Genomic DNA, 26,511 nt, shown 5'->3' with positions numbered 1-26,511 from the left:
ACATCAGAGTAAGGTCAAGATGACAAAAGTTAGCAATGAGGAAGGACAGACAAGCGAGAAGAGGCTGCAGCAGTTTTTTGCCCAAGCCGACTGGGAAGGGCAAGACTGCCCTCTCCTCTCCTCTCCTCTCTCCTCCGCTGAGTCATGTGCAAACCACTTTTGCACTGTGAACTCAGTTTGCAGCAACTGAAAGAAGTTGAGAACTAAGGGAGGAATTGGGAGGAGGAGGAAGAAACCAGGACATTTTAAAATCAGCTGAGAAAGTGGGAAGGCAGAGGATTAATTGGGACTCTCCCTGCCAAACTGGAATAGTTGGAGGGTATACAAGACTGTGCCTTGTAACAGGGCTGGTCTATTTCTCCTAGGCCTCTTCTCCTCCTCCTAGCAAATCCCTGCCCTTGCTATTGGCCCTCATTGTTCCTCCTTGCGGAATGCCACACTAAAATGTTGATAAGTGTGAACTTCCTTTCTTTTTGAATTAAAATTTTGGTTTCACCACATGACCTAAAAGAGTGAAGACCGTACCTTTCCTTGAGATCAGGAAAGAGTGCTCTTTCTATCAGACCAGCTCTTATTTTCCAGGGGAAATGGCTGTCTTTTTCTTTGCTCTGGCTTTCTTTTTGTCTTGTTTGGCTCCCCCCAGGCCATCCGGGAATGGGGTCAAGAGGATGAACAGCCGTCCATAAACAAATGACTCAAAGCAGGCATTTTCAAATGAACCACCGCCATCTGCTTCCCCGAACCATCTTTCTAAATGACAAGCGTTTCGCAGCATTTTAGCCCAGTCTTTGTGAATTAGAAATGTAGAATCATATTGTTGGGATGCCCAAGGGTCATCCAGTCCAACCCTCCCACAAGAGCAGGAACCCACAAAGATGTCCACCATATCTCTTTTAAGTAAACTTCAAACAGAGGGAAATCCACCACCTACGGAGAGATCTGCTCCATGGATGAACATCTCTTACCATCAGAGATTTCTTCCTAATACTAAAAATAGAAATTTCTCTCTTGTCATTTGAATCCATTGGCTGTACCCACTGGAGCAACTGAAAATTTTATTCAAGATGAATTCACATGAAGACATGCCATGTTATCAAGGGAATTGCATCCTCTGGAATAGGACACCGATAACTCAGAAGACAGAATTCGGATGCAAGAGGAGTTTTAACAGATTTGAGAACTGGGCCCAAATAAATGCCCTTAGGGACTAGTAAGAAAATGGCAGAAAACCTGGAAAACAGAACACCTCTAAAAATGCTTTCAAGTGCTCTTTAAACGCGACTGCGCAAAAGGAATAAGAGCCCGTGATTTGTTACACTGATAATACTACTTTGCACCAATATGCGATATTGCTTTTGAAATGTAACTCTGCTAGGGCTTATGCTATTTGTTGCAATTCGCTAAGAGGCTTGCCTTTTGCTCCTAAATTTTTGAAAAGACGTCTTCACAGAAAGCAGAAAAAGAAACGCTTCCATTTTAGGGACAACGAGGGAACTACATAGCAATTTGTTTTTTAATATAAATGTCTGGGTTTTGTGTGGGTTTTGTTTTTTAAAAACGAAAATGCATGAGGCATTCTTGTGCTCTGAAACAGCATCTGGCCCGGCAGCCAACAGAGAAGATGTGGAGCGTGCGCACAGGGCAAAGGGTACAGAACATGGATTTTAGAATGATGTTGAGGTTTAAAAGCAGCATTTGGTCTTTCCTTGGCTTCTTCATCCTGCTCTTTTGCAACAAAACAGCTATGGCCGATGCACGCCTTCCTCTCTGTCCAGATTGTCATACAGCTTGACGCAACATCATACGAAGATAAAGGAAAGTTGAGGACACACACAGTTGTCCTGGGACGACTCTTGCACCCAAGATCCTTGACAGCCAGCAATGGAAGCTGCAGTCCAAAATGTTCTATAAAAATGGGAAGATGAAAAAGAAATGGAATGAGTTATGCCGAAACAGTATGTCTGCTGGCAGAGTACAGTGGTTGGTGTGGAATCTGATTTTTGAGAAATACTTTGAGAATAAGGGGAGGGGGAAATGCTCCACTTTATTGTTTGTGGAAACCCATTCAAGAACGTAGTAAATGTGTCTCCAGCCCACGCTATTCTCTCTATTTTTTTCTGCCTAAATGCAGTACCTTACATTTCTCCCTGTTGAAATTCACTTTGTTAGTTTGGGTCCAACTTTCTAATCTATTAAGGTTATTCTGAATTTTGATCTGCTCCTCTGGGGTATTAGCTACTCCTCCTAATTTGGTATCATCTGCAAATCTGATAAGCATACCCCCTATTCTTTCATCCAAGTCATTGATAAAGATGTTGAAAAGCACTGGGCCCAGGACTGGCCACTTCTACCCAGGATGAAGAGGAGCCATTGCTGAGCACCATTTAGGTCCCTGAGAACACCTAGTGTTACAGATCTCAGCAGCCTTTCATGGATGGCTGAGAGAAGACTTTGCTCCTCCTGTTTCCAATCTATTCCCAGAAAGTGTGGGAGGAGCAAAGCCAAGATCCCATTTGCAATGCTTGGGACAAGCTCCATCTGGCACTTGGCCAGGGGACCACATGTGGTCCAATGGCATGGCCCTGGCAGGGCTGGGCAATTCAGCCCTTGCCACCAACAACATGGTTCAACACCTCTAAGGTAAGCAAACCAAAGCTCTGGCTCGGCCTGGCAGCTTCCTACATTCCAAGCAAAGCCATGCTTGCTCCAAGATTTTGGGAACTGTAGTAGACAAAGTACATCATTCTAACCACCACAGCCAGTCATAAGGAAGACAGCCAGTCATAAGGAAGACACCCAGGAGCCACTCACCTGGATCCCTGAAGACCGTCACCTTGGCATCGTTTCTTGCTGCCCACTGCAGCCCCTTGGCACTCCACACAAACCCGCCTTTCTTTCACCAGCTGGCTGCTCCAGAAATGCAGGTGGCAGGCAGGGCTCGCCTGCTTCAGACGGAAATAGATGCAGTAGCTGAAAAACACAGAGGAGTTCCATTCTGTTAAACTGGCCTCAAGTCATCTCAAGAGTGTCTGTCTCGCTTTCAGTGTCTCTCAGTCTCCTAGAACCTGGAACATTTGAAATGAATTCTTTGGCTGAGATCATACCTTGGGGTTGTGTCGCATAAATCTCCACAAGTGAAATGACACATTAGGTAGGCAATGCAACCCTTGTGTTGCATAGCCACATCGCGCAACAGAATCATGACACCAAATGTGCAACTGAACACACAAGCCCATATATAAAATGCATCCATGCCCCATGACACCCCATATGCAACTCTGCTTGAATGATCTTGAAATGAAGGCTGCCATTCTACAGCAGATAAAAATGTCCACCTTCATCTATTGTAGATCTCACACGCACATGGAAGACACCAGCAGGAGTGGAAAGTGTTGAAGATGAAAAGAAAACAGTTAACATTTAATGTTTTAACAGACGAGAACAAAGACACACTCTGGCCATCATGGAGATGTCAGGAAAGAGCTGAGCAAATCATGAGGAGCAACTGTTCCTCACATTGCACCATTAACATTTTAAACAATATAATTTTGACATTTATCCACCAAAAAATGCCATCTCTTCTGCTGAGGAAGTAAACGTCTCTAAATATGCATCTTGGAACACACAGGCTTCCAAGGGTTATCCTTGAGTATGGCTATCTCTTGCTATATCTCACCATCTGTTACATATCTATAGACATCCATAAATGGGTATCCATTACAATCAGGATAGGAAATACATCTATTTAGCCTCAACTAGTTGGCATAGCATCTTACCAGCATGGTCTGTCTTTGGCCTTGTCTGCACAGGACAAAAGGCCCATCGTCCTTCTAGTGGCGTCCTGTTCGGACAACACACAGCCTAAACCCTGGTTCTGGTGCAGTCTGCATTATGTCCAGACTGTTCAGTGCCAGAACCAGGGTATAGCACCTTTACACCAGTTTTTTTAAAAACTACCTCTTACTTCAGATCTTCCAGGAAGATCTGGAGCGCTCTGTTCCCACACTGGGGTGACTGTCTGCATGGGCATCCTGCTGAGCAATCCAGCATGTGCACCACTGCCATGTGTCACTTGCTTAATGTGGGTGGCTGTCTGCATGGCCATCCCATTGTGCCGCTTGGCGCATCTGCCATTTGCTTAATGGAGGTGGTTGTCTACTTGGGTATCCCGCTGAGCCACCCAGCATGTGTGCCACTGATGTGGGTCACTTGTTTAACAGGGGCAGCAGCTCTTTGCGTGGGCATCCCACTGAGCTGCGTGGCACATTTGCCACTGCTGTGGGTTGCTTGCTTAAGGGGAGTGGCTGTTTGCACAGGTATCCTGCTGAGCTGCCTGGTGCAGGCAGCTCAGTAGGATGCCCATCCAGACAGTCACCCTGCGTTGGCATGGAGGGCCAGGTAACAGAAGAACATCAAGGCAGCTCTGAGGCCCAGACTTCAAATCCCAGGAGCCCATAGGATGAAGCCATGGCAGTTAAACTGAATCATAGAGTTGGAAGAGACCCCAAGGGCCATCAAGTCTAACCCATTGCCATGCAGAAACTCAAAGTACCCCTGACACAGGGCTATCCATCAATGTACTCCAGTTGTGCAGAGAACTGCTGATGTGGCGATAGATGGCGTTTCCAAAAAATCCTCGCCTTGTTTGCCAGGCAGCTTTCCCCATCATGCATTGCACCTTCTCCATTTCATTTGCTCCAGTAGTGCCTTTCATACACATTCATACCTTTCCTTACATACTGACCTAATACAATACAATAAACAGTCTCTTTTCTCTCTCTCTCTCTCTCTCTCTCTCTCTGACATGCAGAGAGTAAAAGCTTAGGAAGGTGGCTTTGCCAGCTGCCAGGTGACAGCTCAGTGAGCAAGACAAGAATGTTAGGAAGCCTCTCTGTTGTATCTCAGCAGCACCAATGCCTCGGCCTTTCCAGCAGAGGCTTGACTGCATTCCCCTCATTAGTCTAGAATCTCTTTGGCTGGCACGGCACTGGGAGGATGTAGCAGCCAGAGAGCATCCAAGAAGACAACATCATTTCCAAATTGTTTTGCCTTGGTTTCCTGGCCCTCGTCCCGCTCAGCTCTCTTTCTGCTCTGAAAAATCGACCCGGGAAAATATATGCGCTCCTTTAAGGAAGATATCAAATGGCAAAGGAAGGATCTATGCTGGAGAAATAACATAGCTCGACACCACTTTAAGGGCACCACTGTGCAGAATATTGGGATTTGTCATTTGGTGAAGCACCAGCCCTCTTTGGCAGAAAAAGCAAAAGACCTTGAAAAACTGAAAATGTCAGGAGTCCATAGGCTGGAGCTAAAACATTTAAAGTGGTGTCGGGCAGCTGCATAATTTCTACCATGTGGATGCACCCAAGGAATGGGGACCCATCTGTCCTGAATGTGTTCTCTCTTGGCAAACAGATGCCTTGACTTTGAGCCAGTGGTGGGCAACATGTATACGCATATGGGCCCCAACCATTCCTGCAGCACTAGAGCTCCCACTTCTTGGGCCATGAAGTAAAAGGACCTCTCTTTTCAGACACAAGCTGCATTGGCCTTTTTAATTTAAAAAACTAATAAAGTTGAGCAAAGCTGGTCCGCGAAGCCAAACACGTGGTCCCAAGCGTGATGCAAACTACAGCCAAACTTTGTAATAGGCAGCCAAGTTAACAAGGTAACACACACACACACCGCATATGGAACCGTTCTTCTCAAAGCATCTGGGGACACCTAACCTCTGTGTTACGTATGAGGAGATGGTTCAGAGAACATAGGGCTCCTCGTCTTCCTTGCCCCCAGCCCCATTTTTTGGCTTTTCACTTGGAGATTCCTTTTCAAGATAATCCTCTGCTAATAATCCTGCTTAAAATTCCATTCCCCCATTTACCAAAGCCCTGTGATGGGGGAAGAGAAGAAGGGAGGGAGGCACACAGAGTCACCAGATTAAAAAAAAAGACCCCTCCTTCTATCTGCTTTGCTGTTGTTGTTCTTGCGGTGTGCCTTCAAGTCATTTCCGACTTGTGGTGGCCCTATGGCAAACCTCTCATGGGGTTTTCAGAGGCTGAGAGAGGGCAACTTCCACAAGGTCATCCAGTGGGTTTCCATGGCTGAAGGGGAGATTTGAACCTTGGACACCAGAGTTGTAGTCCAAATCTCAAACCACTATAGAAATAAATTATTATTATGATTATGGTTATAGGTATGATTTGAATTGACATCCTCACATACCAATGGCACATATGCGTCTGTCCCTGGTTTCCACTCTACTAAATGCATCTGAGAAAGTGGACTGAAGTCTACAAAAGGAAAAAGCTCATGCGGCCAACTTCTTTCTTCCAGTGAGTCTCAAAAATGATACAAGATCACTCTATATACTAATCCTACAGACTAAGACGGCAATAGCTTTGAATTCAGGTACTACGGGCTCTATTTCAGAGGAAAGGAATTGGTAAAACCACCCCTGCTTATTCCTTGCTGATGAAAACTCTGTGAAATTCATGCAGGTGCACAGACGCTGAAGGAGAGCTTGTCCCTCGTGTGCAACAAACCCCAGAGTCTGTCTTTCCAGCTCTATTTGGGTGTTACTTGCCACACTTTCTTCAACGCATGAGCAAGGGAACAGCTAGCCTCCTTCCCTCTATCTTGCCTCTCCTCCTACAAAATGCAACATGCCGGATTAGAAAAGGGGCCTGTTTCCATGTCCGATCTTTCCACATGAGCAGATTGTCTGGTTTTCCAGCGTTTTTTGTTCAGGCAGAGAGCCTTTCCATGTCAGGAAAGAAAAGATGGAGCGGGCAGGGCTTGGTACTCCCCTGGCTCATGTGCTGAAGCAAGAGGAGTTCAGTTATGCCCACGTGGGTGTTCACAGTATGGCAATCCTAGGAAAAGAGAGGCTTTAGGACTCATCCACATTGCAGAAATAATGCCCTTTGACACCACTTTATCTGCCATGGCTCCATGATGTGAAATTCCAGGATCTGCAGTTTGGTGAGCTATTTCACCTTCTCTGTCAAGGAGCTCAGGAGCCTCATCAAAACTACAAATCCCAGGTTTGAACCACGGTAGTCAAAGTGGTATCAAACAGCATTTTTAAAAAGAGAGGTGAGAAATGTATCTCTTGGCCTGGTGAGGACTTCTGGAGAACTCAAAAGTTCACATGCTTTCCCGCCCTGCATTAGGGTCAGTCCCAATAAAAGTGTTCCTCGACTTTCGTGTTTTGTTTCTCATGGATGGACCCGGCTGGGTTTGTTTTTGATTCATGATGGACGCCACCCTCCTTTGTCAACGAGCCCCCTTCTACATGCCTGAGCCATTTCTCTGTGGGGCCAAGTGGAGGAAGGGCATGCCGATTTGGCTGGGTGGCAAGGTGCCATTCTCATTTCCCACCCCTGCCTCTGTGGCAGCATTGTTCACTCCAACTCCGGTGGAAAATTTTCATGGCAGCTCTTGCACCGAAACAGAATGCAGACCAGCACAAGAAAGGGAGGCATCGGCACTGGCCCATGGCTAGGAAAAGATACTGCTGGGACTACAACTCCCCCAGTCCCCTCACCGGCATGGTACGAGTTTTCACTACAGGAGGGAGCAGATTCTCGGAAAAGTGATCACCTTGCAGTCTTCCAGATCCTTGAGACTTCAGCTCCTAAAATCTCTCACCTAGGTCTAATCTGCATGGCAGAATTAATCCAGTTTGACACCGCTCTAACTGCCATGTCCCAGAATTCCATAGCATGGAGCCATGGCAAGTAAAGTGGCATCAAACTGCACTATTTCTACAGTGCAGATCAAGAGCCAGCATGGTGTAGAGGCTTGAGTGTTGGACTAGGACTCTGGAGATTAGGGTTTAGATCCTCACTCAGGCATGGAAACCAGCTGGGAGAACTTGGGCAAGTCACACGCTCTCAGCCTCAGAAGAAGGCAAAGGCAAACTCCCTCTGAACAGATTTTGGAGTTATCAGACAAGTGAAATTGGAAGTATAATCCAATGGCAATCTGAACGCAATCATGGGGTTTAACGTTATTGCGTGATAACCCACTACATGCAAATTTGGGCAATGGGAAGTCAGTCCGAACGCAATCATGAGGTTTCACGTTATTGTGTGATAGACTGCTACATGCAAATTCAGGCAATGGCATGCTATTTTCGGCCGATGGGAAGCCAGTTCGAACGCAATTCGCATTCACGTAAATTCACTGAACTAGTACAGTGGGCCCTCGCCTTACGTAGGGATCCTTTTCGGATCCCTCCACGTAAGGCGAATTCCGCCTATGCTCAAGCCCCATTGTAAACAATGGGGCTCGTGCACAGCAGTGCAGTGGTGTGCGGGGCGCAACGGGCGCGCGCGCCCATTCAATTGAATGGGATGCGCCGCCCCTTCCACCCTGCGGCTTGAGTGCATTTGCTCGAGCACGTATAACGCGGGCGCGCTGTAAATTTATGTGAATGCATTCTGGCCCCATCTTGTTTTTATTCGAAATTAAGAGAAATTCCTCACGTGTGATAAACTTCCTTGTCAAGAAAACCCCATGATAGGTTCACCTTAGGATCACCCTAAGTCAGAAAGGACTTGAAGGCGCATAACAACAGATCTCAGACCCCTGACTGTGGTGAACTGTGGTCCAAAAAAGCTTACTCGTCTGTTATAATGCAAACACTCACTCACAGAGTTGGAAAGGCCCCAAAGGTCATCATGTCCAACCACCTGCCATGCAGGAATATACAACTAAAACACTCCTGAGAGATGTCCACCCAACCTGTTGAAAGACCTCCGAAGAAGGAGAGTCCATCACCTTCTGAAGCAGTCTGTTCAAGAGGACTGTCAAGAAGGTCTTTGCTACCAAATGCACATCCCATGGAGGCATTTGTGCCCATCCATGCTTAGTCGCATCACATTCACAACTTCCTCCGCTGCAACTTTTCCACATTAGACAAAGATGTCCAACTGTATGCATATGGCACTTTAAACTCAGGGTGGCTTTTCCACATTAGACAAAGATGTCCAACTGTATGCATGTGGAAGATGCCAACAGGATTCTGGCCACCTTTCCCCCCGACCAATGGCAGGCTTAGGTTTATGGGCAACATAGTTCGAAAATCTGGAAGCTTGTCTATCCTTATTGCAATGGCTCATTTATACCCACATGCCCACGGAGATATTAGTGCAAGTGATTGAGCAAGGTCACGCCAGACACACATACCCATAATGTGCCACGTGTTCCCAAGAGGATTTTGTGATCTGGTTCCTTGGTAAGTCACACTGGCCTACCTTGGCATCTTTTCCTTCATCAGCATGTGAGGTCTTCTCCAGGGATCCTTGAAGTCCCTTTTAAATGAATCCGGTAGGATCTTAGACACTTCTGTCCAAAGGAGAAAAAAGCAAGAAAACACATTAACGGATGAAAAACAGGTTGATGCAAAGAATCAGAGCAGAGAGCAAGCTGAAAACTCATTAAAAAGGCACATGGTTGACAAGACAGAGCACTAGTTTTCCGTTTTCCATTGACGTCAGTGGTACTGTTGTTGTTATATGGCACACTATCAATTTACACAGTGCTTCCCTGCAAAGGCTAGACAAAACATATTGCCTTTCATAGCCTCAAGAGCTTAAAGCAATTTATTCCGCATTTAAATTTCATGGAAATCACCTGATCCAAAAGCAAATCTATTGAATCATATATCCTCAACTTTTCGTTATGCCAGTTTGCAAATTTCAGATGCTCATTGTTCGTAGCACAACAACGACTTGCTTGGAAATACAGGTATATCTCACCCCTTCTTCCCAAAAATACCACCTCACAACTCTGGTTGGCTAGGGTTGTCAAAGAGAAAACTGGAGGTGGCTCCTTTACCTTTAATGGTTATGTAGCATAGCGTGGCGGTTTGAGAAATAAAGCAGGTTGACACCACTTTAACTGTCATAATTCTAACCTACAGAATGCAGAGCGCTCTGACAGAGCAGGATGAATACCTCACGAAACTACAAATCCAAGAGAGGCGCTGGGACAAAGTGGTGACGAGCTGCATAAATTCTGCAGTGCCTGCATTGTGTTCTCTTTGTGTTTTGGGGACCGTACACTTTCCAACATTACCTTTGGCTGTCTTGCAAACTGGATTGTCCCCGAGGCACCCTCTCCTCTGTTTGAGGTCCGGACAGGGGGTTCCGCCATTCCGCGGTGGCACAGTGACCTGACGCATCCGGTCTTTGCTGCCGGTGCCACAGAGAGAACTGCAGTCACTCCAGTCACCCCAGGGCCCGACCACACAATTGACAGCTGCTAGAAACAAGGGAGAAGACAAGGAGGGCAATGGGGCAAAATGATCGGGGGGACGGAACACAGAAGACCCAAGCCCATAGCGGGAGGCAGAGATGTTTAAACACCATGCTGAAACACATGAACAGTGGCAGGCAGTGGTTTGCGGAAGGATAAAAAGATGGGAAAGGAGGGAAAGAGAGGGATAAAAAGATGAGTCTATGGTCAACGCTGGCATGGCACCGTTCCCAGGCGCACTCTTTCATCAGCGCATGGAGGGCCTCTCCTCCCTCCTTCTTCGACCCGCTCAGTGCATGGCTCATTTCTGAATCCGATGGGCATCACTCCGATTGAAACGGCGCTTGGGATCCTGAGGCCTTTGGGGTGGCCAAACAGACCCCCCTCTCTCCATCCCCTCCAATTAATAAGCTGCCTGTCTCCATTGGCAAAACATGTTAGCTTGCCCTTCCTTCTGATTCACTGCCTCCTGTTTTCTTCTCAGGCTTTCTGCCCGCTGGACTGTCTCGCCTGGCGGCTTCCAAATCCCAGGCCCTGCAAAGAAAGGGGGCCATAGCCAGCCCCCAGCCCCTCTTTCTCATCCCCACCCCAGTCTCTTGTCAAAACATCCCACGGTGCAGAAGGGAAATCCCAGCCCTTTCCATGCAATTGGCAACTGAGAGGTGGCCTGGGATTGCAATATTTCATCATTCCTTTTCCAGCGTTGTTCTCGCTTTTCAAGGCAGGCATAAAATAGGAAGGCAAAAGCGCAAAGTATCCCATTGCATAGACATTAGAACCCATTTTAGGGCCAGTTCAGGGCCAGAACAACAACAACACTTATTTTTTTCCTGCCAGTGGAATTCTTCCAGGCTTGCATGGTATGGTCCCAAACCAATGGATCAACTGACGCAATCCTTGAAAGCATGGAGCCTGGAATAAGGGAAAGGCTGGTAAATATGGAACACAAGATTCCAATTTTTAAAAAGAAATTTGCCAAATTCTAGTATTTTTGATGCCATTCTTAGCCCTTCATTTATGGAAATTGCTAGACGTTTGTCGTCATTTGCTCCTCTCTTGCGGCACCAAGAATAGCTTTTCCATCATTCATGAAGGATTAGGCTGGGCTAGGTTCTAGCATTAGCTTTTTGAGTACACTGAAACTGGATCAGTCGCATCTTGAAGGCCATGTAATGAGATTGGGCTTTCCCAAAATGGCTGGAGAACAAATATCCATAGCAGGGGAAGAGGAAGCGAGAAGCGGGATGAGAGGATTTGATCCCAAGGGGCTTGTCAGTTAGGCTTGGAAACAGAAAAAGATTTGCATGGGAAGAACGTACCCCTTTGAATGAATGCCACGGACTAAGGCTGCATCCATACTGCAGAAATAATCTGGTTTGACGTCACTTTAACTGCCATGGCCATGGAACTCCGAGAACTGGACTTTGTGATGGCACCAGAGCAAAGCTCTGAGATGCCAACCTGCACAGCCGGGGGAACTTACACTGGCACCAACATCAGGGTTCCAGCCCACATCTCTTTTGGCACAAAGGAATTCCCCCAAAGACCTTGCAAGGTGCCAATACCTAACAGAAATGGCACAGGTTTGTGTTACCCTGCGGCAAGGAGCACATGATGGAGAATGTTCATCTTTGCCCGCAGGGATGACAAGTGTGGGGCTTTATGGTTCTCACTGAGTCTGCCAGGTTGCTCCACAGCTCTATTCTAAGCCAATTTATCTCTCTTGTAATCTGGCAGGCTTTGGGATTCCTTGTCCAACAAAACGGTACTGCAGAAAAGTGCTCACAACAAATGCATGTATAAGTTCTCCATCCTTGTGTTTATGCAGTCCCTAGGCGCTTCCACATGTCAATGCACAATGCCTTTATCCTTAGGAGATATGCAAACAAAAATGCATACGGATTTTTGTCCCTCCCCACTTGCCAATTTGCAAACTGATGTGGAAACAGGATTAAAAACTGGAAAGCTGAATATTGCAGGATGGTGGACTCGACTCTGGGACTTGTGGTGAATGGAGAAAATTGCAGATAACAACAGAGTGAGAGGTTTACAATCTGGATTGACTTTTCGTAAGAGTTGGCACCCACTTAATGAATGCATCCAGCAGGATTTGGTCTTCGGACATCCCCCAATTTTAGCTAAATCCTTAGGGAAAGATGTCTTTCAGGATCCCTAAATGCACCTTTTGTTCATAATTTTCAGGGCATTACTTGGGTGATCGTTTCATTTCAGCTTTCTCGGGGAAATCATCACATTTGAGGGGTTTATTGCCTCCGACGTTTTTATTTGTTGTCGTTTTGATGTGCCGTTTGTTATCGTGTTTGGTTTAGAACGTATTAATACATTTTATTTTTTTTAAAAAAGAAAGAAACAGGATGACAAATAAAGCTCATGCTGGGGTAGGGGGATGGAAAAAGAGCCACCAAAATGGACCCGCTGCAAGATGCAAGAGAAAAAGCAAGCCGGACTCATTTCAGTTGCTCGAGGCTGAAGTTCCCAAAGCCTTTTTTTATATAGTGAATCTCTTTCTAAACCAACAAGGTGCGGCTCCACGGTTTCCAGCTTCCTGACTCTTTTATTCACTCGCAGATGCCATAGCGTGGCAATCGAGCTGAGTTGGGACCAGGCTAATCTCCGCAGAGATTAGGGAGGGCTTATTGGCACTGGATCCCAACCTCCCCCCTCTCCATCCCAACAGAGCCCTCGTCCCAATAGAGCATTGCTCTGCAACAGCCGCTCATGGTAACAGAAAGTTGGCAGAAGGCTCTTGAAGCGAGTGGCTTTTTACCAATGCAGGCATTTGAGCCATCAGACCCGAGGCTGGACAACTTGCAGCCCTTCAAAGGTTGTTGGACTGCAACTCCCATCAGCCCCAGCCAGCATAGCCAATGGTGAAGGCTCTCAGAAACTGCATGCAATCACTTCCATGTGGCTTGTTGTTTGTTGTCGTGTGCCTTCGTGCCGCTTCTGACATAGAGCGACCCTACGGCAAAGCTATCAGGGGGTTTTCTTGGCAAGCTTCTTCCAAAGGAGTTTGCAATGCCTGTCCTCGAAAGAGGAGAGAGTGTGACTTGCCCAAAATCACCCAGTGGGTTTTCATGGCTGAGCCGGGATTCGAACCCTGGTCTCCAGAGTCATCCTCCAACACTCAAACCAAAAAGTTACCTATTCCTCATCTACTTTTGTATTAAGTATTAACTGATGCGTTCCCACAAAGGAGGACGCAGATCTGCATCAAATGCATATATGCTGATTTGTATATTCTGGTCCTAGTCTGGATGTAACTAGTTACAATTTGTGAGTTAACTTGGAATACCTTTGTTTTGCAATAACTAAGAGCCAGTGTGGCATAATGGTTAGAGCTTTGGACTAGGGCCCTCGGAGACCAGGGTTGGAATCCCTGCTCGGCCATGGAAATCCAGAGTGGTCTTGGGCAAGTCACACTCTCTCAGCCTCAGAGGACAGGAAGACCAAACCTCCTCTGAACAAGTCTTGCCAAGAAAAGCCCCAGGATGAACTTTTTATTTTTAAAGCTCAAACCAAACATTGGGTTTCTGGTACCTCACACACAAAACCCTACAACCCAAGCACACTCTCAGCTATCCGATTTTTCGGATACCAGAACCCCAATATTTGGTTTGAGCTTTAAAAGTAAAAAGTTCAACAAGTTTAAAGTATAGGTGTTAGTGTCAGGGAGTGATTTCTGAGGTAACTGAGGTGATGGTAGGGGATTAGAAAAGAGAAAAAACATTCCATCTATAAAAGTATTAAAATAAGAGCACACTTAAGAAAATAACTTGGTGAAGTGATTTCTGAGGTAAACATTTGGTATAAAGTAGGAAATCACGGAGTGACTGTTAAAAACTGGGTGTCACCTTAACACCCAGCTGAGGCACAGATATTTAGAAGTATTTCCTGAGGTAAAAGTTTTGGGCAATTGTAGGGAAATACTATTTCCTAAGAAAAACCTCCAACGGGACCAGAAATGGTAGAAGAGGTGGTTGGACAGGAAATGGTGGCTAGTCTTGATCCTTCCATTTCTGAATCCCAGTAGAGCGTGGAGATTTGGAAAATCAAGCTAGACTTGAAAATGAGAGAAGAGAGGGAACTCCCTCAGACTCAAATGGTGGCTGAGGGAAATCGGTTACCTCAGATAGACATGAAAAGATTCCCAAGATATTACAAAGGAGATAACATAGACTCCTCCTTCACAAATTTTGAAAGAACCTGTGAGGAGTTAAAGATAAAAGATGGAGAAAAAATGAGTTACTTAAGATCACACATTTGTGGAGGCTGGCTGAGAGGAGATAAAAACCCCATCAGTGTCAGCTACTAGTTAGATAGGGATTTGGTTCTAGACCGAGAAGGTTCTGATACGTCCAGAGAGGGACAGTTATAGTTAGAGTCCAGAAGGGAGGGACTCGAGACACATACACAACTCTGGGAAAGGGAGTTGCTGTTGTGTAATATCCTGCGAGATGTTAGCCATGGTGGCTATACAGAGCTAGGTTTAGAAAAGTAACCTAAGAACTGAGTGGGTCCTGGATAGTATTCCCTGGAGTTGTAAGGTAATCTGTAACCATAATAAAGTGGAACTAAGAAAATAAAGACCATGTACTGTATATAACAAGTATATAAAACATTTCAACAAGTAAAACATTGCCGAACAACTGTTTAAATGCAGTTTTATTTTGTTGCTATTCAAGAAAGCCTCATCTGGTGCTTGAGTATTTACCACACTACTAATAGTTCAAACAGATTTGAAAAGCCTAATAAAAGTGACAGGAACACAGGCTAAATAAGTGATCACAAGCAAGTTGTCTTGACATAATTTGGTGGCAGTGGTGGGATGAAAAGGCCCCAGGGTGCTGTCACCGAAGAAACTTAGTGGCAGAGAAATAAAGAGATCATCACAAATTGGTGGCAGCGGTGGGATTCGAATCCATGCCCCTGAAGGAGGGGGGGTCACAATACCTTGGAAATGACTTGAAGGCACACGAGAACAACAACAAAAGGAATGGTCTCTTCCAATTCTACGATTCTATGATAATGGTACATTATGTAACAAGGAAGCACTTGGCTTCTTTTCCCATTCAACTTTTTTAGTTCCTTTTTGGTTACTTTTATAATTAGGAAGTAACATTGCTACTTTGATCTGTTGTGTAGCACAGGCCAGTGGATTGTCCTACTCTGATGTTTTAACCAGTTATATCACACCCGCCAACATTGCCCAGATGAAAACTGCGATGCATGTGGTGAGCGACATCCAAGTGTGGTCAAGATGGCAGCAATGAGGGAGAAGAACAGACAAGCTAGGAGAGGCTGCAGTAGTTTGCTTTTGCCTGAGCTTCCTGGGAAGGGCAAGACTCTGCTCCCTCCTCTTCTCTAACCCCTGCAAAGTTAACCAAGTGCAAGTTACTTTCGTACGTCAGTTTGCAGTAAAGCTGAGAAAGTGGGAGGAGAAGAGCAAAACGGGAACATTTCAAAAGCAGTGGAAAAGCAGGATGGCAGAGGATTAAGCGGGTCTGCCCCTGCCAAATTGGGATAGTTGGATGGCCCTTTGTGGTCTCGTCCAACTCTAAGATTCTACGATTCGATATAAAGGACATCGTTTTTACCATGCCATTGTATATAATGGGACTTGAGCATCCACCGATTTTGGCAACCACGGAGGGTCCCGGATCCAAACCCAGGGGATACCAAGGGCCCACTGTACCATTCACTGACAGCTCATGTAAGACACACAAGAAAGCTCTAGAAGTGTCATCCCTTCCTCCACAGAATGGCAACTCACCTGATACCTGACAGACGGCATGATAATCCTCACAGCAGTCGCCTGTCTTCTCGCAGTAAGTGTCACAGTAACAGGGCGTTCTCCTCCGAGAGAAAGCAGAGCAATCGTTATTCCGACCCGGGCAGCATTTGTGGGTCTCTCGGTTGGCGCATCCCCCCTCGGCATGCGGAAAAGATCCAGTCGCTAAAAGCCACGTGCAAAAAACCAGCCAGCGTCCCACACTGATGCTCAGCTGTCGCATGCCCTTGGCTTTGGGGCGCATGGCTGCAGAGAGCTGCTGATGGGAAGCACCAGGTCCACCTTCAAAGCAGACTGTCCTTGCAAAGTTTGAGGAAAGAGAACCAGTTTGGTGTTCTCTTTCACTCCAGCTCCAGAGCTGAGTTCTGGGCCAAAGAGGCTGGCACCTCAACCAAGTTGGAGAATAACTTGGAGTCCCAGAGTCAGAATGACCAGACCAAAGCTTGGCTCCCTCATCTATCCAGCTGACAGCATGGAAAGAAAGAAGCCTCTTTGAAGAGGCCAGAGCTGGCAATCGGTCATCAGGGAGCAAGCATTTGGTTCGCTGGAGCAATGTGTGCTGCTCGGATCCCTTGCTTTTCCCTCTTTCAAAAGGCGATGGCAGGGAAAGCTGTCACTGGGAAACTTGGACTCCTAACTGGATGGTTTTCGAGGCAAGGAGCAAAAGTGCCTGATGCACCCAAGAGGACTGGCTGGGGAAAAAGTGCTTTCCCCTCCTTTTATTTCTACTATAAAGGTTCCTCCTGGGTCTTAAAGCCAGAGGGTCCTTTGATTTCACATCTTTCTGAAGCTGGTGAATTTACAAATGGCCCCAAAGCCCCCCATAGTGGATTCAACAGAGAATCAGTGCGCAGGTCAACTGGTTGTGGATTAACACCTCCCATATCTGATGAGAGCCAACCTGACCTTTAGGCTAAGGGATTGTTTGCACTTGCCAGAATGCTCTCATGCTCTCCCTGGAGTCACTGCACTTAGGAAGAAAAAATGAAATGCAGATATAGGATGGTGGACACTGGGCTTCACAACAGCGCATGTGAAAGGGATCTAGGAGTCCTTCTTGAATTTTGATCCTGTCCTCTGGGGTATTAGCTATTCCTCCTAATTTGGTGTCATCAGCAAATTTGATAAGTATGCCCCCAATTTTGTCATCCAAGTCATGGATAAAGATATTGAATAGCACTGGACCCAGGATAGATCTCTGTGGGATCCCACTGGTCACTTCTCTCCAGGATGAAAAGGAGCCATTGTTGAGCACTCTTTGGGTTCGGCCAGTCAACCAATTACAAATCCATGTAACAGTTACCTTGTCTAGCCTACATTTTACCAGCTTGTTTGCAAGAATGTCATGGGGAACCTTTTCAAAGGCATAACTGAAATCAAGATATACTATATCCACAGCATTCCCTTCATCTACTAAGCTGGTAATTTTATCAAAAAAGGAGATCAGACTTGTCTGACATGACTTGTAGATCCTAGTAGACCCTCATTGAATCGTCCACTTTCTGGGCACATTGTATGAATTTTTGATTCAGGAATACAAGCTTAGCCATAGGGCCCCCTCCAGATGGGCTTTCCATGCAAAATAAGGACATTCTTAAAGGTGCTGATCATGTGGCAGGAATTAGCACTGCATCTCCAACCTCTTCCTTTTCCTCCTATATAAGTGAGGAAAAGAAGAAGTCATTTTGGGAATGAGGCTAGTCGGAGGGAAAGGAAATGCATCTACAGAGTTATAGTTGAATTTTCCACTGCCATGTTGACCCAGAGTGACCAGACATTCTCCTTTTCTATGTCCTGCACTTCAACCTTCTTTCCAGGAGGAATTTCAAACTGTCCTCCATTTTGAGCAAGACTAAGAAGCATACATTTTCCGTTATATTAGTGTTTTTAAAAGCTTTCCTTTTGTAAAGTCCTACATTTGACAGTGCCTTGTCTTCTGTGGCTTTGACATATGGTCACCCTGGTCAAGATATGCCTGTGTCTCATTTCCAGTATGCCTGGCTTTCAAGGTATTGCACTATTCTTTGCTTTTTTTTTTCCTCCCAGAGATTAGGGAGGGAAAGAATAGCCAAAAATAGTCCATCAATGGATGAGAAAGGGGTATTCCAAGTGCTGAGAAACCCTGATAAAGAGCACCCCCCTGCTATGATAATCTTTGCAGCCTAGGAATATTCTTGGAACGTTGGACTATGACTCAAGATCAGGGTTCAATAAAAACACACTGGGTGAGCTTGGGCAGGTGACACTCTCTCAGGATGGGAATGGCAACCCCCTTCCAAAGAAACTTGCCAAGGTTTTCCTAAGTCACTTGGAGGCGTGCAACAACAATATTCTGTATTGGAAAACCCACATTTTGTGGTGAAAATGGAGTTTTCTGTCCACCCATCATTTCCTTAGCAGAAAACATCATTGCTGCACAGAACATTTGTCTGCCCTTTGTGCAGAATACATCCCAAGCTGCAGAAGGGTCTTGAGAACTGCACGGTTTTTGAGAACTTTCTTCTCACTGTCGTCGTCGTTGCCATGTGCCTTCAAATTAATTTCCAACGTATGGCAACCCTAAAGCAAACCTCCCACGTAATTTTCTTGCAAGATTTGTTCAGCGGGGCTTTGCTTTTGCCTTCCGCTGAGGTTGAGAGTGTGTGACTTGCCCAATGCCATGGAACCCAAATGGCCTAGCAGAGGTCAAATGAAGCAACCGACCCCTCTTCTTGCAGCTTGCTTATTCATCTGCATGGAATTCCTTATCACCTGTGGTGACCAGATAGATACACAGCTGTAACCAATTACAACAGGGGTAGGCAAGTGGGACTGGCCAGCTGTTTTTGGACTTCAACTCCCATCTTTGGCCATATTGGTTAGGCCTAGTGGGAACTGTAGGCCAAAAGGACAGCTCCCCATCCCGGCTTAAAGGATGCTGGTTGTGCATAGAAGCAGTGGTGAGGCAGCGGTCTTCCCTCCCAACTCTTCTCACAAGATTGAGAACCGCTCCTGGAGGACGCTGGAAGGAGACAGTCTGAAGTTCCCAGAACGAAATGAAACGGCTAAGTGACTTTATTAAACAGGCAACTTTGGTTTTATTGTTGGCATCCCTGCTGGAGAGCGCAGACATTCCAGAATCATTCTAGTGTCGGGCTGCCGGCACACAGTGAGAAAATTAGAAACATTCAGCGCAAGTCCAGGTAAGAAAACCTTGGTTTGCAGAACAGAAGCAACCTTTCCCCTCCAACAAGGCGCCTGTCTGCCTCAGCTTGCCAGAGTCAGCGCAAAGCAGCAGCCGCCCCGGCATCCTTCAGTCACCTGCTTTCAAAGCCCACAGAAGGTGGAACTCCCTACAACAGTCAATCTACATTCAAAGCCACAAATGTTGGGGGAGGGAATGTTGCAAAGGCATATAGCTCCATTTTTGTGAAATCAACACAATCAACAAAAGTCTACCACTTGCAGCCAATGTGCTTGTATGTTTGGTTGGTTATGCAAAGCTTCAGTCCAGTTCAAAATGCTTCACACAGCCTAGCCCCAGTCCAACACTTTTTAAAATCAATCATATCATTTTATTCAACTGGCAACCCTACGATACTTTAAAACGTGGTGGCAGGGGAGCAGATGCAGCTTAACCCTCCATCAACAACAGGCTGCATTTAACTAACCCAACAGTAGATAGCTAACAAACTGTGGTGGAGGGGGAGATCGCCATATGTACTGAAAGAGACAAACATATACAAAATTTGGCACAAACATGTAATGGAATCATCACAAGTTCTCTTGGCACCAGAACAACAAAAGACACGGTTATACACTCCCCTCCCAATACAGTACACACATTACTAAATTCAGTGTGGTGTTTATCAAGTCTTGGTGTTTTACTTAGGGACTTGCTATGGCCCTCAAACCAAATGAAAATAAAAATAACTGGGGGGGGGAGGCATATTCTTGGTACACTGAAGGGGAGCTCATTTTGCCCTTTGCTAGCCTTAAGGTCTAAGCATCCATTCTTCCAATCCTACAATGTAAACAAGTGATTTTTATGGAATGAGTACATTGTGTGAGCAAGGAGGGCTTTCCCCTCCCAACTCAACTGGAAAAGTTAAACAAGCACAGAAAGTCATTTTTCACGAGGGATGGGGAAAACATGCCCCATTTAAAAGGGGAAAAAAAATAATGCCAACAACAAAAATGACTCCTCTTTGGGTCAGGGGCCTATGAAAAAATGTAGAGTAAGAATTGGGAATGTCTAGCCCTCTATATAGTGCTGGAATGCAACTCCCACCATCCCACCGCCTTGGCACTGCTGGCTAGGGCTGTGGGGAGTAGCAATCCAGCACCACCTAGAGGACCACAGGTTTCTTATCTCTGGGGTAGAAGAACTGGGAGTGGCAACTTTGGCTGGCACTGTCTGCAGCTGTGAAGATCCCGGGATCCACTGCCAACCACTGCTACCAGCTCCACAGGCAAGGCTCTCCAGGAGCAAACCCCCCCCACCCCCTGCTTACCATTGTGCCCTATGGCACTAGCAAAACTGGCAATTTCTCCCCCTCCCCAGATATTTGTTGAACCTCAAATGCAAAAATAGCATGGCTAAGAGTCAACAGTTCTGAGAGTTGTCCTGCAATGGCTAAGAATGGAAAGCTAGAGTGCTAAAGGAAGAAAGACAAAGACTTTTTCAGGCCCCCTGTGATAACTGTCTGCTTGCTTATAAAATGAATGCCATCAGCTGTAAGGGAAGGTACACAGGTCTACCAGAAGGAGGAAAAAACTACAAGAAGCATGACTCCTTGATGTAATAGGTGCTCCCTCACAAGGCTCACCTTTGACTGGTAACTTTCCATGTTGCATCCAGAAACCACTGCCACTTGCAGTGGGACTCAGTGAGCAGAGGCCTTGCAAATCTGGAGAGGTCTCCAACTCCAGGAAGCAGCTGCCCTAGCTCTTCTGCTGAGGACAGAGGCTTCTACAGATGGAGAGGCCTTCATCTGTTCATAAGCCATCAAAAATAAAAGGGGGGGGGGAAAGCCACCCAAATGCAGTGGTGCAATCCCTATCTGGGCCAGAAGCCTAGAACACCTTGCTCAGAAAAGCCACAAAGAGCTACAACTTGCTGAGAGAAAGCTGTTGGAGGATGACTTATGGAATGTGTTCCGTTTTTCTTATTGACACCATCTCCATGTACTTTTTCTGCCTGCAGCAACTGTTTGTGAAGTGTGCTAATATCAGTGTTTCCATGAAAGCATGTTGAGGAGTGAGTGTGTGCGCATGCATGCATGCACTCAAGTAGACTTGAAGGCAAAGTTGTAAACCTAACCCCCCCTCCCCAATCTGATTCTTGAGTTCTTCTAAGTCAATGATTTCAATGGATTCATTGAGTGGTGGAATAGTTAAAAGTCTCTTTTCAAGGAATTACCTCAGCGAACGTTCTAACTCTGGTCCTTCTTTGGGTGGGAGGAACATTTTAAAAAAGAGCACAAGCTAAAAGCAAACCCCGCCATCACTATCCTAAATTCATTTGTTTCCTAAAAGGTAAGAAGTGGATTTGAATGTGTATTCTAGAACACAGTGTGGTGGGGGGCACCTTTTCTTCCTTTCTTATAGGCACCAGGTGAGCAGTCCTGCTCCACTTAACCTTCATTCTCCCAAGCTGGCAGAAAATGCCCTAGCTGTAGATGGCACATGAACAGAGCCCCACCCCTGCCTTTACAACTCCTTTCCTGCCCAACTACCCCAGCTCATGTTATTGTACAATCAATAATTTAAAAAAATCTCTACAGTTAATTGTGTTAAATATGTATCACGAAGCTTGGTACAGAAACAGCAGCTCAGGGACTGAGTGTCTGGTTTGAACTCACAAAAGGGACCTGACTGCAGGGTCCCCCTCAAAGTAAAAAAAAATAATACAACCCTCCTAGAATGCTTTCTGTGGTTGGTCATGATGCCCTTTTCCCAGCTGTTGCCTGGCAGGTGGGAAGATGGTGCTACTGCTGCTGTTGCTCCTTGCCACAGGCGTTCAGTCAGTTTTCCACACCTTGTTGAGGACCTTGACCACTTCGTCGTAGATGATAAACACAATGGCCACGTCTAAGCAGACCCGGCCCAGACGAGGGATGGTACCCTTGTAGAACCTATAAGGGAAGCGATGACAAAGGGTGAGAGGACACATCACAGACTCAAAGCAAGCCAGCAGCAGGACTGGGAGTCAATCAACTGTCCATCACTCCCACCATCTCCCACAGGTTCAGCATCAGGACATGGCATCCTTTGGCAACTGCCCAGAGTCCCAGTAGAGCCCAGCCTAACACTTGTTCTGTCTCACCCCTCTTTTGAAAAGTATCTAGGTGTTACTATATTCATAGTTCCCAGTATGCCTCAAGATTACAAACACATCTCAGGGCTTGTCTACATTACTTATAAACCCTGGACTTGTTGCTTGCTGTTTACATTATGCTGGCCCCAAACCCTGAATTGGGTCTGAGCTGATTTCACAGCACCCAGACCTGATTCGGGGTTTCCACACATAGTCCAGCATTAAAATGACTGACCTTTTAATAATAATAATAATAATAATAATAATAATAATAATAATAATAATTATTATTATTATTATTATTATTATTATTATGGATTTTCCAGAAAACCTGAAGCAAAACACAGTAAAACACAGCGACGACAGGTGCCTCCTTTCCCCCATGGTCCTACATGGATTTAATTGATGTATTTTCTCTAGAACTGAAAGCTGACCACAGAGTCACACTGGAGAACCTAGAGATTTCTAGAGAAAACACTTTTCTCAGCATTTGTAGGTCCTCCAGCATGAGTCTACGGTCAACTTTTGGCTGATGTTGACAGTAGAGTTGTGCTGCAGGACCTAGAGATTCTTAGAGAGGTATTCTCTCAGGTTAAAAAACAGTGTTTTTTAATTTGTATTTTCCTCCACTTTCATGGGGTCTTATGCACTTAACCCCAGTGAATGTGGAGGGCCCACTGTATTCTGTTCTTCTCACCCCCTGTGAGTCTGACAAAGAGTCAAAAGATTGCACACTTCATGCCATTCTTGTTAGTTCTAAAAATGGTATTACCCAACCATGGATTTTGAAATAATGCATTTAAGACTCACGCAAGAGGTCCTTCGTGTTTCATGATCTTATAGGCACAGTCCCAGGTGCTCTTGTACTTGTGTGACTCAAGACCCTGTAAACAGATGAGTGAAAGGAAAGGAGAATCAGTTATCTAGATTACTAATATCTCTAGGAAAAAGTTAAATATAATGTTACATTGCCCCACAACTTGACTTCAACATCCTCTAGCCTGAAGATAGAGGGTCCTCCCTCCATAACTGTCATCCTTCGGCCTGTGAGGGAGAGAATAGGCTGGCCCAGGTCCTCCAGGGCAAGCCTGAAGATAGAGGCTCCTCCCTCCATAACTGTCATCCTTCAGCCTGGGAGGGAGTGAAGAGGCTGGCCCAGCTCCACTAGGGCTAACCTGAAGAAAGAGGCTCCTCCCTCCTTAACTGTCATCTTTCGGCCTGGGAGGGAGTGATCAGGCAGACCCAGCTCCATCAGGGCTAGCCTGAAGAAAGAGGCTCCTCCCTCCTTAACTGTCATCTTTCGGCCTATGAGGGAGAGAATAGGCTGGCCCAGCTCCATCAAGGCTAGCCTGAAGAAAGAGGCTCCTCCCTCCTTGTCATCCTTTGGCATATGAGGGAGAGAATAGGCTGGCCCAACTCCAGCAGGGCTAGTCTGAAGAAAGAGGCTTCTCCCTCCTTAACGGCCATCTTTCGGCCTATGAGGGAGAGAACAGGCTGGCCCAGCTCCACCAGGGCTAGCCTGAAGAAGAAGAGCCCTCCCTCCAGTCCATCTGCCTTGGTCCAGGCCTCAGAGAGAGAGAAGAATGCTGGACCTGATCCCCTCCCCCCATCACTATTCCCTTCTCCTTTTGTGTCGTGTCTTTTAGATTGTAAACCTGAGGGCAGGGAACCGTCTATTATCCCCTCTGTTGTAAGACACCCGGATTCCCAGTGATTGGGTGGCATATACATAAATCCTATTATTATTATTAGGCTGGCCCAGCTCCCCCAGGGCTAGCCTGAAGATAGAGGCTCCTCCCTCCATAACTGTCATCCTTTGGCCTGGGAGGGAGAGAATAGGCTGGCCCAGCTCCACCAGGGCTAACCTGAAGAAGAGCCTTCCCTAGTCCATCTGCTTTGGTCCAGGCATCAGAGGAAGAGAAGAACCACTGGACTTCATCCCCTTTCCCACAACCATTCCCTTCTCTTTTTGTGTCGTGTCTTTTAGATTGTAAGCTTGAGGGCAGGGAACTGTCTTATTAAAAATAATAATTGTAATCCACTCTGAGAGCCATTGGGGCTGAAGGGCGGGGTATAAATAACGTAAATAAATAAATAAATATTCCAACCTCTGGATCAAAGTGGACAAGATTAAAGAAATCCATGGTCAGACATCCCATATTTGAGTTATTTAAGGGACAAAAGGGGACCCCAATCCAGGAGAAAAACAATTTGATGGATTCAGTGGCCAGACAGATGTAAGTGGACTACAACTTGCTTAACCTGGGGCTGATGGGAGTTGGCATCCAACATCATCTGGAAGGCCACAGTTCCCCATCCATTATATATTAACCACAAACTCATTCTCTGCGTCTACATCTTTATGTAGCCAAAACAAGACCCTGCATGCTCAAGAGGAAAGTATCTGCAGGTTTCTGAGAATGCCAAGGAGGAGATGCCATAACTATATTGTTACGATTCATAATCAATGCATCCTTCCAGGAGGGCAAATTTCCATCTAAACTGAAACTAGCAGTGGTTAAACTGCTGCTGAAAAAACCTTCCCTGGACCCCCTGGTGAGAAACAATTATAGACCGGTCTCCCTGTTGCCATTCTTGGGCAAGGTGATTGAGAGAGCAGTTGCCTTCCAACTGCAAGCTGTCTTGGATGAAACTGATTATCTGGACCCATTTCAAACCGGCTTCAGGGCAGGATACGGAGTTGAGACTGTCATAGTCGCCTTAGTTGATGATCTCCGTCTGGGCATCGACAGGGGAAGTGTGACCTTGTTGGTGCTCTTGGACATCTCAGCGGCTTTCGATACCATTGACCACAGTATCCTTCTGGAGTGCCTGAGGGAGCTGGGTATTGGGGGCACTGAGCTCCAGTGGTTCCAATCCTACCTCTTGGGCAGATTCCAGATGGTGAAGCTGGGGGACACTTGCTCCTCTAAGAGGGAACTGACATCTGGTGTCCCACAAGGAGCTATTTTGTCCCCCATGCTGTTCAACATTTAAATGAAACCGCTGGGAGAGATCAGCTGGAGATATGGGGCGCGGTGTTATCAGTACACTGATGACACCCAAATATGATTCTCTGTGTCTCCAACTGATGCAGTGACTAGGGATGGCATCTCTCCTCTAAATGCCTGCCTGGAGTCAGTAATGGGCTGGATGACGGAAAACAAACTCAGGCTGAAACCAGAGAAAACAGAAGTACTTGTGATAGGTCCCTCAGGTCTAAGGAAGGATATTTGCCAACCTGTCCTGGATGGGGTCACACTTCCCCTGAAGGACGAAGTTCGCAGTTTAGGAGTACTTCTGGACTCGTCCCTGCAATTGACATCTCAGGTAGATGCGACGGCCAGAAGTGCTTGCTATCAGCTTCGGTTGATACGCCAACTGCAACCCTACCTAGACCGAAGGGACCTTGAAACGGTGGTACACGCTCTGGTAACCTCTCGTCTAGATTTCTGTAATGCGCTTTACATGGGGCTACCCTTGTACCAAGTTCAGAAGCTTCAGTTAGTGCAAAATATGGCAGCCAGATTGGTCACTGATTCATCAAGGTTTGACCATATTACACCTATCTTAAAAGATCTTCACTGGCTCCCTATTTGCTTCTGGGCACAGTACAAAGTGTTGGCTATTACCTATAAAGCCCTACATGGCTTGGGCCCGAGTTACTTACGGGACCGCATCTCCCTATATAATCCGCCCCGCACTCTTAGAACATCGGGTAAGAACCTATTGGAGATAGCAACCTCAAAGTTTGTTGCTACTTCGCAAAGAGCATTCTCATCAACAGCTCCAAGACTCTGGAACAGTCTTCCTGAGGAGATCCACTCGGCGGCCCCATTAGAAACATTTAGAAAAGCAGTTAAAACCAAGCTTTTTAGCCGAGCATACCCCCACCTGATATGAATGACATGCCCTGTCTGTGTATGATCCCTGCCTTGCTTGTTGATGCTATTGTTTGTCTGATGTTGGATATTTTATTGTTTTTAGCTGTTTTTAATTGAATTTTTATGTAAACACTCTGTGCTTTTATTTAGTCTGTAACCCCGCTTCGATCCACTGGGAGAGGCGGGGAAACATAAATTAATTTTATTATTATTATTATTATTATTATTATTTAAATACAAAATACAAAAGT

The 26,511-nt window shown here is 46.0% G+C and overlaps 2 protein-coding genes across 3 annotated transcripts in view; both read right to left on the bottom strand.

Moving 5' to 3' along the window:
• Window positions 1–1,038: 1,038 nt before the first annotated feature.
• Window positions 1,039–17,175, bottom strand: LOC121916663 (somatomedin-B and thrombospondin type-1 domain-containing protein-like). 2 transcript variants are annotated; one of them, XM_042441988.1, is made up of 5 exons: window positions 16,061–17,175; window positions 10,087–10,272; window positions 9,264–9,354; window positions 2,812–2,970; window positions 1,039–1,905 (listed from the first exon to the last, which is right to left on the bottom strand). In XM_042441988.1, the coding sequence occupies exons 1-5, from the start codon at window positions 16,320–16,322 to the stop codon at window positions 1,800–1,802; spliced, it is 804 nt and encodes a 267-aa protein (XP_042297922.1). In that variant the 5' UTR covers window positions 16,323–17,175; the 3' UTR covers window positions 1,039–1,799. The 2 variants fall into 2 exon arrangements, with proteins under 2 accessions (XP_042297922.1, XP_042297923.1); XM_042441989.1 differs by having other exon boundaries at window positions 10,087–10,269.
• Window positions 17,176–19,131: 1,956 nt separating this feature from the next.
• The window catches only part of SLC25A1 (solute carrier family 25 member 1), a 38,966-nt gene continuing 31,586 nt past the window's right edge, over window positions 19,132–26,511 (bottom strand). The window contains exons 8-9 of the mRNA XM_042441611.1: window positions 23,187–23,260; window positions 19,132–22,194 (exon numbers count right to left, since the gene is read on the bottom strand). Coding sequence (XP_042297545.1) covers window positions 22,080–22,194; window positions 23,187–23,260 — 189 coding nt within the window. The 3' untranslated portion in view covers window positions 19,132–22,079. The remainder of the gene's footprint in view (window positions 22,195–23,186; window positions 23,261–26,511) is intronic.

The sequence above is a fragment of the Sceloporus undulatus genome, chromosome 10 (genome assembly GCF_019175285.1).
Source record: "Sceloporus undulatus isolate JIND9_A2432 ecotype Alabama chromosome 10, SceUnd_v1.1, whole genome shotgun sequence".
NCBI lineage: Eukaryota > Metazoa > Chordata > Lepidosauria > Squamata > Phrynosomatidae > Sceloporus > Sceloporus undulatus.
Note: the sequence above shows the minus strand (reverse complement) of the source record. Positions and strands in the feature narration are given on the sequence as shown.